At 40.2% G+C, this 19,205-nt stretch overlaps 1 protein-coding gene across 1 annotated transcript in view; it reads left to right on the top strand.

Annotated features, from left to right (window-relative positions):
- PLBD2 (phospholipase B domain containing 2) overlaps positions 1–19,205 on the top strand; it is a 634,614-nt gene that overhangs the window by 210,473 nt on the left and 404,936 nt on the right. Inside the window, exon 3 of the mRNA XM_044068270.1 lies at positions 5,946–6,104. Within this exon, the coding sequence (XP_043924205.1) occupies positions 5,946–6,104 (159 nt within the window). The remainder of the gene's footprint in view (positions 1–5,945; positions 6,105–19,205) is intronic.

Genomic DNA, 19,205 nt, shown 5'->3' with positions numbered 1-19,205 from the left:
TTCAGAACCGAAGTCTTCAATAAAGCTAAGTACCCCGTTGGGGAAACTTGTTCTTGCCTCAGACCGATGTCAGTAAAAGTTAATAATTGTATTTCTTGTGGGAAGCAAATACCTCATAAGGATTTTCATTCTTACTGTATTCCATGCCTAGGCCCAGACTACGACGTCACTATTTGTCGGTTTTGTGCTAAATTTAACAAGCGCACTATTAAACGTCAGTTTGACTTCGCTCTACATTACTTTGGCTGAAGGTTCAATTATACCATGCCGTCGGAACAACCGACGACCGGAATACACAAAAAACGCAAAGACAAGGATAAGGACAGGCATCCGAGGCCCAAGACTGACGATGAGGCCTCTTTTAGGCCAGTCGCTGGTTCGCGGTTCTCAGTGAGGCGCTTTTGCAGCCCCTGACACCCGCTACCTCAGAGCCACAGGCCGCCTCCGACTCCCACGTGGAGATGGCTAAGCCTCTGGAAACTCAAGGTATTGGGCCTATGGAAACTAACCCCTCAGATGGGTCCGGAGCCGCTGAGCGGGCATCGGCTTCTGAGGGTGTTTTCAGACCTTCACAGCTTACCATTAAAACTACAGCCAAGTCTAAAACTCCATTAAAGACAAAGAAGCAAGTACAGCATTCACCTGGACAGGCCTCCATGCCTAAAAAACAGATGCTCAAAAAATCAGGGGTTCCCATCCCCCGGCCTAGGCAGGATACAGACTATGATTCCTCTGGCCAGGTTTCCATTTCTTCTGATTCCTCTTCAGACCAGGGATACTCTTTACCCACATATGAGGATTCTGATGCTGAAGAATCAATTCCTTCAGCCTCTCCTCCTGAGGATTACTCTTTTGGGGAAACTTTACATACCATGAGGGAGCATTTCCATTGGGAGGGCCAAGATTACTCAGAATCCAAGAAAAGGCTTGGAGACTTTCTTTTTTTGCCTCAGCATAGGCCCCTTGCTCTTCCGCCAGTGTTAGATGTTGTGGATGATGTGTTTTCTGAATCCAGTTTAAATCCTGATTCTTTGCCCCCTGCTCCAGTCAAACCAGATGGGTACTACAGAGTCCCTGACTCTCACAAATTTCTTTATAAAAACCCTGTTGCTGACCCAGAAACTATTTCCCAGGGTTCCAAAGGGGTAAAGGTTTCCACAGCTAAAAATCCAGTTCCCTCTGACAGGGATTCTAGAGCATTAGACAGATGGGGGAAGAAAGTTTACACTTCTGCAACTTTAGCAGTGAGGGCTTTAAATTGCCAGTTTCACATGCTTAAATACTAACAATATTTAATGTCTCTGTTAAAACAGAAAATGCTTATAAGTTCAGACCATCCTGACTATAAGGAAATGCAGGATTTATTGCATGCAGCTGAACAAGTGGGAAAGCATACTCTGCAATGTGGTTTTGATTCATTAGAGGCTTCTTGTAGAGCAGCAGTTACAGGATCTGTGATTCGAAGGCATGCTTGGTTAAAAGAACAAGGTTTACCTGATCATGTTAAAGCAAAATTATTGGATGCACCTTTACAGCAGGATATTTTATTTGGTGTTAAGGCAGAAGAGGTATTAAAGAAAATGGAGGATAAGGCAAAATCTATGCAAACAGTGAAGGATTTCTTACAGGTACAGCCACCTCGATTTAGCAGAAATTGGCCTTCTAAAAATTGGTCCTTTCCAGTGTCAGACAGACCACAAAGAGGCAGATACAGATGCCCAAGAGGCAAATCTCCGCACCAAGGCTCTTACAGACCACGACAGTGGGGTGCAACCCCAAAAGGATGGGAAGACAAGTCATAATCTTATAGGAAACAGTCCCAGCAACTTCCCCCTTCAAATGCCAAGCACTTACCTTTTGGCAGCTCCTTTGGGGGGAAAACTAGCACTTTTTTTGCAAAATTGGCATGTAATCACCCAAGACAAATGGGTTCTGAATATTGTGTCTCAAGGTTACAGGTTCCATTTTCACACTTTACCAAGGCTAAAAGGAATGCCAGACCTGCCAAAAAAATCAATGGGCAGAGGTACAAAAACAAATTACAGTCCTCATGGACATGAGAGCTATTCAAAAAGTGCCACAACAGGAACAAGGACAAGGATTTTACTCAAGACTTTTCCTGGTCCCCAGAAAGGACAAAGCCTGGAGACCCATACTGGACCTTTCTATTCTAAATACTTTTCTGGACGTTCCAAAATTCAAAATGTTGACTCTGCAGCAGCTTCTGCCCATGCTGGGCAAGAAGGCTTGGCTTGTAACTTTGGACCTCAAAGAAACATACCTGCATGTCCCAATCAGACAATCTTGCAGAAGATACCCAAGATTCATAGCTGGCTCCATGCACAACCAATTCTCTGCACTGCCCTTTGGCTTATCTTCTGCGCCTAGGGTCTTCACAAAATGCCTGGCACCAGTAATTGCATTTTGCCGACAGAGGAATTCAAATATTTCCCTACTTGGACGACTGCCTTGTTCAAGCAGAGACCAAAGACATTCTACTACAGCATCTGGCATTTGTAAAAAGATTACTAATTTGCCTAGGGTACACAGTAAACGAAAAGAAATCAAAACTAGTACCCTCTAAAGAGATAATATTCCTGGGTGCAAGCTTAAATACAGCTGCCCAGATGGCTATCTCACGCCAGACAAAGGAAACTGACTTCTTACTTCGAATACATGGCAACAAAGACCCAGTTATCTGCAAGAAAATTCTGCAGGCTCTGGGTTACATGGCATCCTGCATTCTACTAATTCCGTATGCAAGACTGCATATGAGGAAACTACAATAGTATCTAAAAAGTGTTTGGACACAACATTGCCACAGCTTGGAAACATTAATTACTCTCATTCCCTGCCTGCAACAGGAGTTTCGATGGTGGGCACAGGCCTGTCACCACAACAAGGGACAGCCATTCACTTTACCCACAGCCAGGCAGACACTAACAGATGCATCAGATTATGCGTGGGGGGCACACATGGCAGGAAAATGTGTTCAGGGCACATGGCCCACAAGCCAAATGCATCTTCATATCAATCTAAAAGAGATGCTAGCTGTACAGAATGCCCTGACAGCCTTCAATGACCTACTTCATCCAGGACAACTGCTGATAAAGACTGACAATGCTACAGTCATGTGGTCCATAAACAAGCAAGGAGGCACACATTCCTACCCCCTCTGCAGACAAGCCATGACTTTGTGGAACACAGCATTGACTTATCAAGTACACCTGCAAGCACAATTCCTGCCAGGAAAGACAAATACTTTGGCAGACGAACTAGGCAGAAACCTCATGGATCCTCACGAGTGGAAACTAGATCCACACATCTTCAGAATGATAATAGAGAAATGGGGATGCCCAGACATAGATCTATTTGCCTCCCCTCACAACTGCCAGCTACAGAGATTCTGCACTCGGACTTATCACCAACAAGCATGGAAAGTGGACGCCCTTTCATTCAGCTGGAAAGCCCTCACAGTATATGCCTTCCCTCCTCTGTCTCTCCTCCTGAAGGCACTCCTAAAGGTCAGACAAGAGAAGCCAAAAATGATCCTGATTGCCCCAGACTGGCTACGTCAGCACTGGTACCCAATCCTAAAGAACTTGTCTCAAGGCCCAGCCTGGACATTACCTCAAATTCCTCATTTGCTGACCCAACAAAACAATCCGATCCTACACAGCCAACTCAGAAGCCTAAATCTGGCTGCATGGCAGATAATGTAACCATTCAGAACACATCTCTCTCTAAAGCAGTTATGGATGTTATTTTGGAGGCCAGGAGGCCCAGCACCAGAAAATCTTATGCAGAAAAATGGAAGGGATTCTGTGCTTGGAACCAGGCACAAGGAATTGACATGCCAGTACCAAACATTCCTCAGATTTTACAATACCTAACTGAGATGCTGGACAAAGGCCTATCCTCCTCAATTAAGACCCATGCCTCTACCATTTTAGCTCATTACAATACGGATCCACCTATTCTTTCTCATCCACTGCTAAGGCAGTATCTCAGAGGGACCAAAAACATAAGACCTCCAAGGAGAGCTCCAATACCTGCATGGGACCTCAATTTTGTCTTGGAAAAACTCACACTGCCTCCTTTTGAGCCAGCCAATACAGCTGAGATAAAATACTTATGGAAAACAGCTCTTCTCCTAGCAATAACTTCAGTAAGAAGAGTCTGAGTTACAGGCACTAATGGCTGTGGAACCTTTTCCATCCGGACAGGGTTTCTCTAAGGACAAACCCAACATTTATGCCTAAGGTAGTGTCCAGTGTGGCTCTTAACCAAACCATACATTTGCCTACCTTTTATCCAAACCCGCAGAATAAGGGGGAGAGACTTCTACATTCTTTGGACATACACAGACAGCTACGCTTTTACTTGGACAAAACTAAAGCTTTCAGAAAGACTGAACAACTTAGTTGCATATGCTGCAGGATCGCAAGGAAAAGCTATTTCAAAGAAGACTATTTCAAAATGGATAGGCCACTGCATTCGTTTCTGCTATTCACAACCTGGTAAATCAGTGCCTAAGGGCATTAGGCTATATTCTACCAGAGCAGCAGCCACTTCAGCAGCCTTCCTCAGAGGAGTACCAACCAAGGACATTTTGGAGGCTGCAACCTGGACATCAGTGCATACCTTTTCCAAGCACTACCACTTGCCTCTTTACTCTAAATCCAGAGCAGGCTTTGCCACTGCAGTTCTGCAGGGCCTCATAGCCACTCCTAATTCTATTTAGGCCCAGCCACCCAACTTCAGCTTTGGGATTCAACCCAAGTGTAATGACTGCAACAGTGAAACACGATGAACATAGTACAGTTGTGTACCTACCATAAATGTAGATGTTCGAGTGTATTCACTGTTGCAGTCCAGGTTACCCTCCCACCATCCCCCTTTCATTGCTGGGACTTATCTGTATTTCTCTATTCTATACAACCTATGTGGTGTATTTTCTTGTAGATGAAGGTTATGTGCATGCTATTTTTTGATCAGAAATTTTTAGCCTACCCTTTTAGGGGCACCTGACATCTGGGGCAAGAAAAACTGAAGAAAATGGTGTCGGCTGCATCTTTTATACCCCTGGCGCACTGACGTTGGGGAAGAGGTGACCGCAACCGACGCCTGACCAGGACTTTGGAATTCGGGCCAACTGCGGGTAGCCTGCCAGCAGGATAACCCAAGTGTAATGACTGCAACAGTGAATACACTCTCTAACATCTACATTTATGGTAGGTACACATTGTACTTTGCTGGACTTGTACAGGCTGCAAGACAGAAAATAAAGGACGGAATGTCTTTTTTTTTTTTTTTCTTTCTCTCTCTCACTGAGGGTAGGTGAGGTGTGTAGCAGAAAGCTGAGGGTGGCTAGTGGGTATTTGGGTACTACAAGGTGCAATTTATCTGAAGCTAGTGAGAGTGTTTGTAGTACATATTGGATTTCTTCAAGTACAGGAATGAGGATAGTAGTACAAGTTTGCAGGAGTCTTTAGGACTTGAACACTAGGGATTCTGATGCAGATAGAAGAGAAGTGTGTGTGTCTGTTGTATGCAAGTGTATGGTACGGAGAAGTAACTAATGCAGTTGCAAAATTTATTTTTTTTTAGTTCTATATAGAGATTTTCAACCATTTTAGAACATTTCCATGCTTGATTCTTTAACAGTCTATTGTACAACTTTTGCATGTTTTCCAGTCATTTTTAATTACTATACTATAGTTTTTTTTATTTAACCTCAGAAAGATGGAAGAATTTTTGTCTGAATGATTGATGTAGGCTGCATTTTACAATTCATGATTTTAGTCTGAGGTCTAGACATTTTAAAAGAAAGTAACATTTCATATTAATTAAATTTTGCCTTGTAAGTGTCTTAAGTTTTCCTCCTTTTTCTGACCCTCTGACCTTAGTATATGCTTACGAGTTTTGTTTTTATATTTCTACAGCTTATTTACATGCATTGGATGAACACCATGATGGGTTACTGTGGTCCTTACAAGTTCCAGACATCCTACTGCAAATTGTTGAGAAAATATATTGAGGACAACCTGGCATGGATGGAAAAAATGATGGCGTCTGGGGAGGATCCTGAATATTGGCACCAGGTGGGCATATATATAGTGCATCTTGCTTACATCACAATTCTTGGAAAATGTGTATTACCTGAAGAGCTGCTGATAAACCTTTCACTGCATGAGAAGGACACATGCATTGTACCAGAGGTGTAGTTTGTAGGCAGTCAAGTAATTTAGGCTAGCCAAGTGGTTTGAGGCAGGGAGCTTGTTGGTGTGATTACTGGAAAGAAAGTTAAGCATATCTTTCCACAAGTTCAAGCACAAAGTTTTTTTTTTTTCTACAGTGGTAGTTTGGATTCCGGCATGTAGCTCGCGAGACATTTGCCTGCGAGCTACATCGCCGAAACCAAGCGGCTGCATCAGCACTTTGCCGTAGTGCAAAGTGCCTGAACAGCACAGCCGCTGCCACTATAATCTATGGACGAGCAGCTGCAGCTGTACGGGCTGTGTAACGCATTCCTTCTCGTGCAAGGAATGCATTTATTTAATTATTTATTGTGTTGTCAGTCTGACATCACAATAAATAAATAATTAAATAAATGCATTCCTTGCACGGGAAGAAGGAATGCTGATGCAGCCGCTTGGTTTCGGCGAAGTAGCTCGCAGGCAAATGTCTCGCGAGCTACAGGCCGGAATCCGGTAGTTTACCCTCTGACCTTTTAAAGGACACAAGTGTGTACAGAGCTGACATACCCCTCGGTATGCCTGCATTATCCTCTGTCAAGCTTCCTTGCCATTGCTGGTCTGCACTGTTTATTTTCATTTGGTAAGCACCTGCTGTTGACATAGGTTGCATGTTATCCAATTCACTTTGCTTCTGTTACTAGTAGGAGGGTCACAAAAAGAGGAACATTAAACTTGCATAGATTTAAAAAAAGAAAAAAACTCAAAGGTTGCATTTTTAACCAAATATCCGGTGACTGTTATCCCAGGACCTGATCAGAAAGCCAGAATTTATGGCATTCTAATTCTTGGTCATTGGTGATGGGATGCTGATGCAAAAGAAAAGAGAGAACTGCATTGTACTCGGAAGCACAAAGTGCAATGTGGGAAGAATCCTTGAAGGAAAGAAATTTCCAGAGGACTTCAGTACAAAGGCCATTGTGATGCAAAACAAATGAAGCCGTACTTTGTGTCTAAAATTCAAAGGTGCAGATACTGTCCTAATCACCTGGTTTGCTATTTTAGTTACTATGATAATCGAGTAATGCAAGTCTACTGCATACTTGCATTGTTACTACTGACTATATATCCTGTTAAAATTGCTGCTGGCAACACCTCTAAAGATTGGTGCCTCAAGGTGTTAAGTGATTGTAATTCTGTGTAAGATATGAAGGCTTTACAGTCCCAATAAATGCAGTCAGGAGCTTATCAGGGTTGTTGGACATCTTCAACACTATTGAGATTGACCCATAAACGATTCAGTACAGATGCTTGGTGTGTAAAATATTTGTGGAAACATTGTTGACTTAAAAATTCTAAATCTGTGAAGTTTAGCTGCTACCCCTGGCACTGGACAGATCTGATCTACATAGCCTGATATTTTGTCAGTTGAAGGTTTTGTTCCCATTTCTCCTTTACTTGTACCTCTCTGAATATATAGGCTGTGTCGTCTTACGAAGGAAAAGAATTGAATCCTCCTGTGATGATATGGCTCTGTACCGTCCGAAAATTGTCAACTTGATGATGAGCTGCTTATGTTGCACATAACCTCATTGAAACAAATTGTGTCTCACTCTAAACAAGGGCCAAAGTACAACTTCTCCATTTAAAGTCTGATCCCAGTAACTCTGTTTATGCAATGTCCTTAAGCTATAAGGATCTCTGGCTCATTCTTCCTGCCCCATGCTGTGTTTTGTAGGAATTATTTCTAGATCCACTTACTCCCCTGGCTAGGTGGGTCAGTAGGGTTACCTATATTTTGCTCCAAAATATGTAGGAATTCCCTCGATGTAGCAGAACAGTTCTGAAGATGAAAAAGAGCACTAATGAGATTTAGACTATGAGAGACCGCGTCAAGTAATCCCAAGCCTCCTATTTCTGAAGGAAGTGTCATCTTTCTTCAAGCCACTGTGGCTCTCTTATCTCTCTCAAAAATGGATGATATTACATTTGTTTTAGAAATGAAAAAAGAATGAGGGAGTAGCCCAAAACATGTGTATAATAGATTGTGTAGAATAAACAACTGAATGGCAGATGCCTGTGAAAGTTCCAGTAAAAAGACTTTTCATCCAAGGAAAACCCCCTTATACTTAACAGGTCTGTAAAACCTTCTCCTCCTTTGTGGTAACCAGTGCATTCAGAGGTAATCATGTTATGCTTCCGGAAGCAGTGATACTTTTCAGTTGGTGTGCTTGAAGGGGTGTAATTAAATGACAGTGCCTTGGTTTAGTTCCATTTACATGGTACCCGGAAGCTGACCGAAGTGCTGTAGCCCTTAGAATAGTATAGGGAGAGCCCTCATCATTTTATTTAAATACACAAGGAGATTGTCTGAAAAAAATAATCTTCTGAAGCAAATATTTATAGCACAGATATTTCTAATTCTGTAAGATTGCTTGTTTGTTTTGAGGTGTAAGGCAATAAGAAGAGGAAGAACAGATACACCTGTTATGTTTTTGAACAGGACTGCCATTTCCTTGTAAGCTGAACAATGTTTGTCCAAGAGCTTAATATATGAGAGAAGAAAACCACAATTTTGGAAAGTCTGAAACTGATACTTTCAGTGTACTTGATGTAATGTCTTTTCATCATTTAAAGTGGGTTTCATTGAGGGGGAATTAAGTTATAGTATCCTGAAGAAAGGTAAGTGTTGTAATAGAAAAGTAAGAGTTATAATAATGTTCTTGGATGTCATCTCCCAATGTACAGACTTACAGTGGTTCATGGGAACCAGTTTTGGCACCAAACACACCACTTGGTGAATGCACTCATGAAAGTGTGTAATGCCAGGTATTATCGAATTAGTATGCATGCGTGTGGTAGCTCTGGGTCCTTTTATCCTAATTCAGAATCATGGAAATGAAAACTTCCTTCCAAGAAGGAGCTATTTGGCCAAACTGCCTTCATCAGTATCGCATCCGTGTAAATCTGATAGCAGGCTTTTCAGCACCTGGTGACTTTTATGTCTTGCTTTTAATACAGAGACTTTACATTTCTGCTTGTTAATCTTTTCCGTTTAATGTTTGCACTTGAGCTTGGATTAGTATGGGCAAATCCAAACTGTCCGAGTGTGAAAAGTGAGTCTTGCATTTCCTGCTGCTGTTCAATAGTACGATCCAAAATTCCTCCTTCATATTCTCAGGATTCCCTTGCTTAGGATCCACTTCCTGCTCTGCTGCCATCAATTCCACTTGCCCAGTTGATAGCTGACACCAGTTGTGTTGCGGTTTACGTATATTACTTTGTATTTATCTGCATTAAATATCGAATTCACCCTTCTCTTTGCACTTTGCTGACATTTTCATTTCCTTCTTTAGATGCCTTCCTTCCTTCTCATCCTGCATTTCATTGTGAACCATTCAGTGTAACAAGTAGTGAATAGTAACCCTGTACTAAATAATTTCTTGTTATTTATTTAGTTTTATTTTACATTTGTTTACCAGGAAAGTCTGACTGGACCATTTTCAGCGGAGGCCTGGGTAGAAAAGCTTCACAAATAAAACAACAACAACAACAATACAATACACAACAGAGAGCTAACAAATCATGCATATAGCATTCATACAATATGGCAGAGAGAGCTTTCAAGAAAAAGCTGTTTCTATATAGCTGAAGCTCTGAAACCATCTTTTGGTATGGGTTAACCTGGGGATTGACATGAGCATAGCTAGTCATTTAGATAGTGGGGTTTCAGGAGTTTTTTTTAAATGAGTAGGGGATGTAGTAGAGGTTATGTGGCTTGGTAGTGCATTGCAGTTTTTGGCAATGATGCTGGCAAAGAGGGATTTACCAGCTTCATTTTTATGCTTGATGACAGTTATGAGGCTCTGGTTACTAGATCTTAAGGCTCTAGAGGGAAATCTGTTATTATAAGGGTTATACCTTGTTATATGCATAGCTGATACTTTTGTCACACAAACTGTTATTCTTACTAATTAATTGTTCTGTACTTTAAATCTTTGTTTTTGGTTGTGGGAGTGTGAACAGTTCTTGTATGGAATATTAGACTGGTTTAATGGTGGTATCTGTCACATAGGACTGAATCTGTTAGTGTATCACTGTTCTCTTAAAACCTCTAGCTGTTTTAAGATCAGATGAAAGTAAGACAAATGCATGCAGGTAGACTCTTCCCCATGTGGAATAACCAAAGTGATTCATGAAAGAATGGCTGCATCATAGTAGTGGTTGCTAGGTTGTATAACGCCAAATGTCAGATGGCCATCCGGATGCTGGGATCTTTGTGTAGATTCGTTGCTCTACACTTCAGAATTCTCTGATCCTGTCCTTATCTGGGGAGGGCTTTAAGGAGTTTGGGAACTGGTTCTACATACTGCAGACAAATGTATGTGAATGCCTCTAAAGTGCAAAAAGCGGAACACGAGCAGCCACAATATAAATTTGACAATATCCTAATTGCAGGGAGGTTCTCAAATGAATGGAAATCTTATCTTCTTTTAGCCTTCATCAATTACAGGTAGATAGGTCCTGCAGTGATGATCCTGCTAATCTGCCATTGAGGACTTTGGAAGATGTCGCGCTCATTCTTCTGAAGTACACGTACAATGTGGAATGGTTGAGCTGTAGAATTCTGCATGCTACCATGAGCTGCTGGAACTGGATGTAATGTAAGTTGAAATGTTTACATGCCACATCAGTCTGCAGTTGTGCATCTTAAAGTTTCAACTTGTCACGCACTTGTAACTTGTATCTGTACTTCATATTTCAACTTTTGTGTATCACTCCAGCTTGCTTTTGCAATATGTAGTGTTTCTTTTCTTTATTGAAAGTGTATTTCTCTTCCTCTCTTTTTCCTGCCTCCCTTTGATATTTAAATATGAAACTGTTTGGTAATAACAATAAGATAGTTGGCTAGAAAACATATTTAAGACTGATATTCTTACTATAGAACGTCTGCTGCAAAAATCCTCTAAATTCAACTCCACAGATTTAGCCACTTGAAAGCAAGGCATGCTAACCATGTCATGTTGCAAATGGGGAAAAAAAGTTTTCTTTTCTAATGAAATAGAGAGAATTTTTGTCTTTGATATAATGAGAACTTAGCACTTGTATATCCTGGGCATCAGTTTTATGCAGCCTTTTCTACAGAATTCATAGTCCCCAAGTGGAAACCTAACATAATACCAGACTGTGACAACCAAAACTCCCTTTGAATCACTGGATTTTTCTAGCTGTATATATGAGGTCGTATGTCAACCCCAATTTTGCTATTACTGATGAGCCCGTTTTCTTAAATATGAACTCCTGTGTAATCTGCTGGACAGCTAAGGGCTTTACAGGCTATGTTCACATAGTTAGGGTCATTGGGTCCCACTTCTCTAAAATGACGGTCAGCACTTGTGTCCCACAGGGTTCACTTGTATGTAGTATATACTTCACTGATGTCCAAGTGGATGTCAAGTGTTTCTGTAAAAAATAAATAAATTGTGAATGTCTGTGAACTTGAACTTATAAACATATGAACTTTGATTACCCCATACAATATCCTGGTTACAAGACCATGGACTCCACTGCAAAAATAAGTTATTATACTGTTTGAAAAGTAAGAGCACCCCATACACATACCACTTAGAGGATGCTTCCTTCAAAGTGGACATTGTCATTAGAGATCTTGGCACATTTGTGTACAAAAAAACTTCCCCTGTTCCACATCATTAGGAAATCCTCTGTCTATCTATCCTAACCAATTACAAAATGTATGTCCTCCAGATTAAAGAAAATGATTTTTTTTCCCCCTGCAGCTCCCTTCAACATGTATCTGTCCAAATGTAATGCAGAACTCAAGAAACATGTGCTTCTCAACAAAGTCAGGCCATCTAAAATATCTGTCACTGTATTCCATCAGGCTCTTGTGTGGCAGTTTCTGTTTGGCCTATAATGTGACAAAGGACACTGTTCTTTTTAAACTCCGTAAGTACTCAAACAATCTGGCAATACCATTGATACCATTCCCTACTCCAAGGATGTAAATCTACATCAAAATAATAACATAACATTTTGGCAGGATAGATATTTCTCCCAAAGGGTCCTTTTATAGAATAAGCTGCCACTCCATGTCAAGCAAAATAGCTACATAACCAACTTTAAAGGTAATACACAATGGTACACCTTACCATTCTGCAATTTTTAGGAGCTGCTGCAGTCACAGAGTAGTGATTCTAGCAAAAGAAATGAAAGGTGTATGTAAAATGGCTTGCCTTTTAATATTTTAAATTTCACTGGGGTATTCCTTTGAGGTTGTTGAATGAGTACATGCACTCGTGCTCTTGCACTGAGCACAGTGATGACATGAGGTCTGGGGTGCTTGATAGCTTTTGCTGAATCGCCTATGTTGAAGAAAAAAATAGAAAAACGGACAAACTCAGGAACTTCCACTTGGATACAGTTAATATTTAATGAGTAGATGAAGCCATGCAGCTAGATTCATGAAATATTACTGTGTGAAATGCTAGTTTTAAAAATTTTAAGCTCAACAACAGAAATTGCACCATTCTTTCCTCCTATATCTTCCCTACTATAGTTGCAAGAGGAAATTGACATGGTAGGAAAATGGATATGGCTACATGATACTAAAAAATGTTTCAAATTCTTTAAAAGGAGGAAGCAGAGACAGGAAAGCTTCCACCTCTGACCAGACAGCATAGAGGAATGTCCCTTTCAGCAGTACTCTGAAGCATTAGAGAGCTGCTTACTGCAGTGCTGACGTTTGCAATGGGAAAAAGGAGTTAGAACCACTAGCCACCCACAGACTTTTTAAAACCATTGAAACTGAATGCAGATTCTGCATTTTATTTTGTCAGTGTGCACGTGGTCTTTAAAGTCAGCCTCAGTGAGTGCATGGGAATCTGTAAATTCACTCATGGGCTACCCCCGCAGGCTTCATAGACAAGGAAAGCAAATAGGGGGAATTCCAGGTGGCAGCCTCCTAAATGCGTACTGATTGTCAAGTATTAGCCTATTTACTGATGGACCTGAAACAGAAAGCACAAAAATGTAACAGAGCATCAGTCAGTAAATGTCATGAAATAAAATAACAGTTCTGAAAGAACACCCTTACTAGGTACAGAAGCAATAAATCGGACTGATTTAGTTAATCCTTTAAGATTAATTATAAGGCTAGACTAAACTTGCGGAAAGAGAGCAATACAATGAGGTCAGATAAAACAGTATTGGCTAAAAGAGTTAGTGTAGTTGTGGATGAATCCCTGTGAGGAAACCCTTATAAAGGCAAGTACCTCCCTTATGATCCCTGGCTCAGAACAGAACCTGTAGCTTGATCAACAAATTTTAATAAGATATTTGTCCAGGAGAAGGTTTTGAGAAAACAAATTTGACCATGACTAACTGCTTTGTGTGCAATAAAAGCAAAAACATAACTGTATCCCCAAATAGTAAAAAAAAAATAGTAAAAAAAAAAATAGAACTGCTACATGTAGCTAGCCACAGAAATTAAATGAATGGAAATTATAGAAATCAGTAATATGGACAGGACGCCTAAAGGAAGAAGGAAAAAGGATCTAACAAAAATGTTTTGGTGCATAATGGAAACGAGCAGGAAAACAGATTAGTAATAGTACTGCTAGTAGCAGTAGTGGAAATAACAATACTAGTAAGGGGAGATACTGATTTTAACAAAATTCTTTGCATCTATTTTCACACAAAGTGAAGGGCACAGTTCCTTTACAGAAAAGGAGAAAATAAGATCGTCACTGCCACTGCCATAGCACAGAGGAACTCACCCAGATGATCCAGGTACAAGTAGCTGGCCCGAGATACCTAAGAAAGGGTGGAAATGAGTGGCTGAAGCAAGTCACCCAACTCTATTCCTGGAATGGACAAAGTCTTGCAGCTGAGGTGCCTTCTGAAGAAAGATCCATAAATATGCTTCAGATGCAGAGAAACCCAAGACCACGGTCTGTAGTTATGTAGAACTGTGCATCATGTTTAGGAGTTGCAGGTATTGTATTTTTCTTGCTGGTCAGGTGTAGGTAATATTGTAGGCCTAGCTTACAGAAGCCACAATGGTCTCCAAGGACAGTACTACATTGAAACTGCCCAGCGTTCGAGCATACTGTATCTGGGGAGCAGTACACTTAGTATGATGTGCAAGTTGGGGGTGGTAACTTAAATTCACAGAACAGGAAACTGCAGCATGGAGGACAGACGGAGCAGGGATGTGGCTGTTTCACTGTGTGTTTCATTTCTTTATATGCTTTTCAAAACTGAATACAGTACTGTGAATGAAGCCACAACAGTAGTCACCAGAAAGGGTACAGAGGATGAAAGCCACTAGGATGGAAAACGTGCATAGTGGAATGCTATAGAGACTAGAACCCTTCTCCACAGATGGTGGAAGGAAAAGGGGAAGATGCATTTTCAGGTCACTGAATCGGTAACTGGAATTGTGAAGGAACTGAACTGACACGAAAGGATGGAGGTGATTTCCAAATTGAAAGTTTGTTTCCTGTTTGATTGAAGTACCATCTCACTAAGAAAATGGTGGCAAATAGAATGAGATGCCACATATTTGCAGATCAGCTAAATATTTCAAAAGGAGTTGAATAACCGGTGATTTATGTTGGGGAATCAAAGTTAACTATAGAATGCTTGCTGAAACACTGTGTAGACGATATAGACTATGGTCTTATTCAGACTGAATTTGTGTGTGTGTGCCCTGCCTGTTCACCCTGTGTCCATGGGGACTTAGCATTTAAAAGCTGTAAAAAATGGCTGGCCTCCAATCGTGAACCTTGGTCTAGGTATCACTACACTCTTAATTTGCTAATGTGATATGTGAACTGTCTGCGAGAGATGATGTAGTGTAGAGCTAACCGTGCATCACTGCTTCAGCTCCAGTTGTTAACCAATTTGTTGTACTTCTAGGGCTTATACGTTTTAAACTGGGACCAACATGGTGTGTGCTGAATTAATATATTGGGTGCAAGGATCTGAGAAAGAGGGAGGCTCAAATGTGGTAGGGCTAGCCCTGATTCTGAAGATATTAATAAGATGTGGGAATAACTGCAGTCAGAAAATGTCTTAGTTACTCATACATTAGACTGGGCTGTGAAAAGCTGAGTGACACCACAGCATTCATGGGCAGGGATCCCCCCCAACACCCCTCCTGCCTTCGATTCTCAATTAATACTATAGATCTGTGTGTGTGTGTGTGTGTGTGTGTGTGTGTGTGTGTGTGTGTGTGTGTGTGTGTGTGTGTGTGTGTGTGTGTGTGTGTGTGTGTGTGTGTGTAACTTTAAGAAGCTTTTAAGGGGCTTGCACAAGTGTATAAATACTGAGTATGTGCGAGCCTGACTGCCATTTTGTAGTAAGCTGTTGAGATGTAAGCATGTCTATCTGTGTGGTTTGTCTGTTAATCAGTTTGTTTATAATTTGTAATGCTGCTGTCCATCCTGATGCGTTTCTGTGTAATAAAGCATATAAACAAACTACCCTGACTGTTCATCCTATAATAGAAAGGGACAAGCAACATGGTGTCAGAAGTTAAAAAGGACATGGTGCCAGTGCTAGAAGTGGCATGTCTAAAAAGGACATGGTGCCAGAAGTGGCATGTCTAAAAAGGACATGGTGCCAGAAGTGGCATGTCTAAAAAGGACATGGTGCCAGTGGAGAAGTCTTCAGTTTGAGACCGAGGCACTCTGTTAACATTGGAGGAATATATAGGAGTTGAATCATCCCTACTGCTTGTGTAACTCACAAAATAGGTCCAAAACGAATTTCAGGTATGAAAACTTGCTCAAGCTATTTGTTATTCGCAAAAATATGAAACGAGGAATTCGGAACACTATAAATTCATTTCTGAGTAATGGATATATTATCTAGTATGATATATTAACAGAAATATTCAAAATAACTCTGGAAAATGTTTGAAATAAAGTCCGAATAACATAAAAAGAATAAAATAAGGGAAGCTATAAGTTCTACTTTTCACATTAATTGAATTATTCAAGTTGTTTGAAGTGTATGAAGTGTTTGCATGTTTGTGCAGTATTTTGAAGACTTTATTGTGCGTCTGAATGTTATTACAAGTGCTAGCTGTGTGCATGTTGATATATAATTACAATGACCATATTTTTCAGTCTGTTTGGGCATAATTTGTTGACAAGGTAGATGGATTTTGGAAACCAACTCCACTGGTGTTTGACAATAACGGAACTGGCGAGTGTTTGAGCAAGAGTATATTTTCATACAGGGTGCATTTTCTGATAATGATGACTGTACAAAGGCATTTATTCTGCTTAATATACAGTGGCTATAAAAATTTTACACCCCCCCCCGTTAAAATGCCAGGTTTTTGTAATATAAAAAAATGAGGCCACAATAAATCATTTCAAAACTTTTCCCACCTTTAATGTGACCTATAACCTGTGCAGTTGAATTGGAAAACAAATCTGTTAGGGGAAAAAATATATAAAAAAAAAACATACAATACGCTGGTTGCATAAGTGTGCACACCCTTAAACTGATACTTTGTTGAAGCACCTTTTGATTTAATTACAGCATTCAGTCTATTGGGTAGGAGTCTGTCAGCATGGCACATCCTGACTTGGCAATATTTGCCCACTCTTCCTTGCAAAAGCGTTCCAAATCTGTCCGATTGCAAGGACATCTCTTGTGCACAGCCATCTTCAGGTCACCCCACAGATTTGGGCCATTCCAAAACTTTAATTTTCTTCTGATGAAGCCATTCTTTTGATGATTTGGATGTATGCTTGGGGTCATTGCCGTGTGAAAGGTGAAATTCCTATTTTATCTTCAGCTTTCTAGCAGACACTTGAAGGTTGTGAGCCAAAAGAGACTAGTATTTGAAACCATTCAGAATTCCCTCCACCTTGACTAAAGCCCCAGTTCCAGCTAAAGAAAAGCAACTCCAAAGCATGATACTGCCACCACCATGCTTCACTTCACCAAAAGAACACCATCCCCAGGTTGAAGTGTTGTTTTTGCGCCAAACATCAAAATGTTGCTAAAAGGCACCAACAGTCACTGATAAAACCAAAAAGCAACCTTATAGAAACAGCCACACAATGCAGAAATGCTTTTCTTCAATTTAATGGAACACAATAAATCCAACAGTAGCGCAGTTCATCACATACATATGTTTTCATTTCATAAGACTTCATCAGGTGCAGACTGGATAAAACAATGACATTCTATAATTCCCTCCCCATTCAAAAGTTAATTAGCCAATCACCCAAAGAAAAAAGTTAATTGGACAAATGATTAACCTGAGCCACTTAAATATGTTTCTAAAAAACTTCATTTCTTATATTAATAGTTTCATAGTAGTATACTAGGCTATCTGCCCGGGGGCATTTATAAGCCTAGCCAACAGTGATGTGGCTTCCGCCACCCCGTGTTATATATATTTGCTCCTCTAGTAGTGACATATGTGGGACCCCCATTTAGTAAACTATACCTCTGTCTAGTAGTGATACTGAGGTGACTCGGGGGGGTAAAAAGATCCCCATCCATGCATTGAGATTTGTTCCAATGCGGGTAACCTCTGTGTTATGAATCTATCCCTCCAGCATGTCTTATTCATATTTGTGCAGAGGTTGAAATCTTTTTTTGAGATGGAGTATGTCCATCAGTTCCATTATATTCAATCATGGGCCTGACAAGGGAGGAATATAGGTACAATGACCTCCTTTGATCTGGATGAGAATCCCTTCATGATGAGATGGGCAAGGTAGAATGTCTTTCTGACCACCCCAGGTCTATGATTACTTCTTCCGTACTCAGTGGGTTGTGATAATTTGTGGGTACTTTGTTTTCCCAAAGAGGATGACTATATTTTTTTTTTGGCGTGAAGTTGAGGCCCATGATCCCGCACCAGTTGTCAGTTTTCCTTGAGAGTTTCTGTAGATGTGTGTGTCTAGGGGGTGAATCAATGGCACCCAGTTTGCAGTCATCTCAAAACTTTGCAGTCATATCATCCCCTATTTGCCATCACATCTGAGAAGCCCATAAATGCAAATAAATCTGAGGAGTGTGAGCAAGACTGACCCACACTGTGGGACTGGTTTCGGACATGACATGGTCTGACAGGGCTCCATTTGACCTTATGGGTTCTGTTTTAGCCAGTTTGCTACCCATCTTGTGACATACATTTATTAACTTAATGATGTTAAAATCAATGCAATATAAATTTTCATAGGACCCATATGTACAAAAATATAAATTAGGTTAAAAAGTGTTTCATACAAGTAATTCACTTTTAATAAACATTTGAACATAAAACAGGCTTAGAGCTCCATCTAGTGACCAAACATAAAACCACACGTTAAAAATGAATGAATTTTTCCTGTAAAAATATAAAGTATTTATTATTGTTATAAAAATAAATAACTTTAAAATGTTGAATCTCAATATATAAATGTATTATAAAACCTTAATTAGAATGAAAAACACTTATTTAAAATGTTTGTGTTGTTTTCTAATAAAAATACTTTTCGTTATTCAAGGTTGACAATAAATGAAACAACGAAAATCCCTTTTAAAATATAGTTCTCATATGTTATTTTCTAATAAAAATACTTATTCAAAGTTGACAGGATATGAAAAGAACATATTGCACAACAAGACATTTCAATTAGATCACATCAAACAGACATTGACGGACCTTATGAAATTTTTAGTTTAAATAAAGGTGAGTTGGATGATTTTGCAGAACCTGACCACCCCCCCCCCCATAACTCGGTCAGAAAGATTAAGAAACAGGAATGAGCAACATTTTCAGCAACCTCCAAATTTTTGGAGAGGGGAAGATATTAGATTATGCATGTGTAACCCCCTCCTCAAACTTGGATACAGGGAGCATTAAACAAGATATAGAAAACACTTTCAGGTTTACTAAGGGTGATTTTAGTATTTATAATTTCAGCCATGTTACACTAGAAAATGAACATTTCAGTCTCTCTTCTAAAGGGT

The sequence above is a fragment of the Protopterus annectens genome, chromosome 4.part0 (assembly GCF_019279795.1).
Source record: "Protopterus annectens isolate FY-2018-M chromosome 4.part0, PAN1.0, whole genome shotgun sequence".
Taxonomy (NCBI): Eukaryota; Metazoa; Chordata; order Ceratodontiformes; family Protopteridae; genus Protopterus; species Protopterus annectens.
The sequence above is the reverse complement of the archived record's forward strand: the minus strand, read 5'-3'. Positions and strand labels throughout refer to the sequence as shown.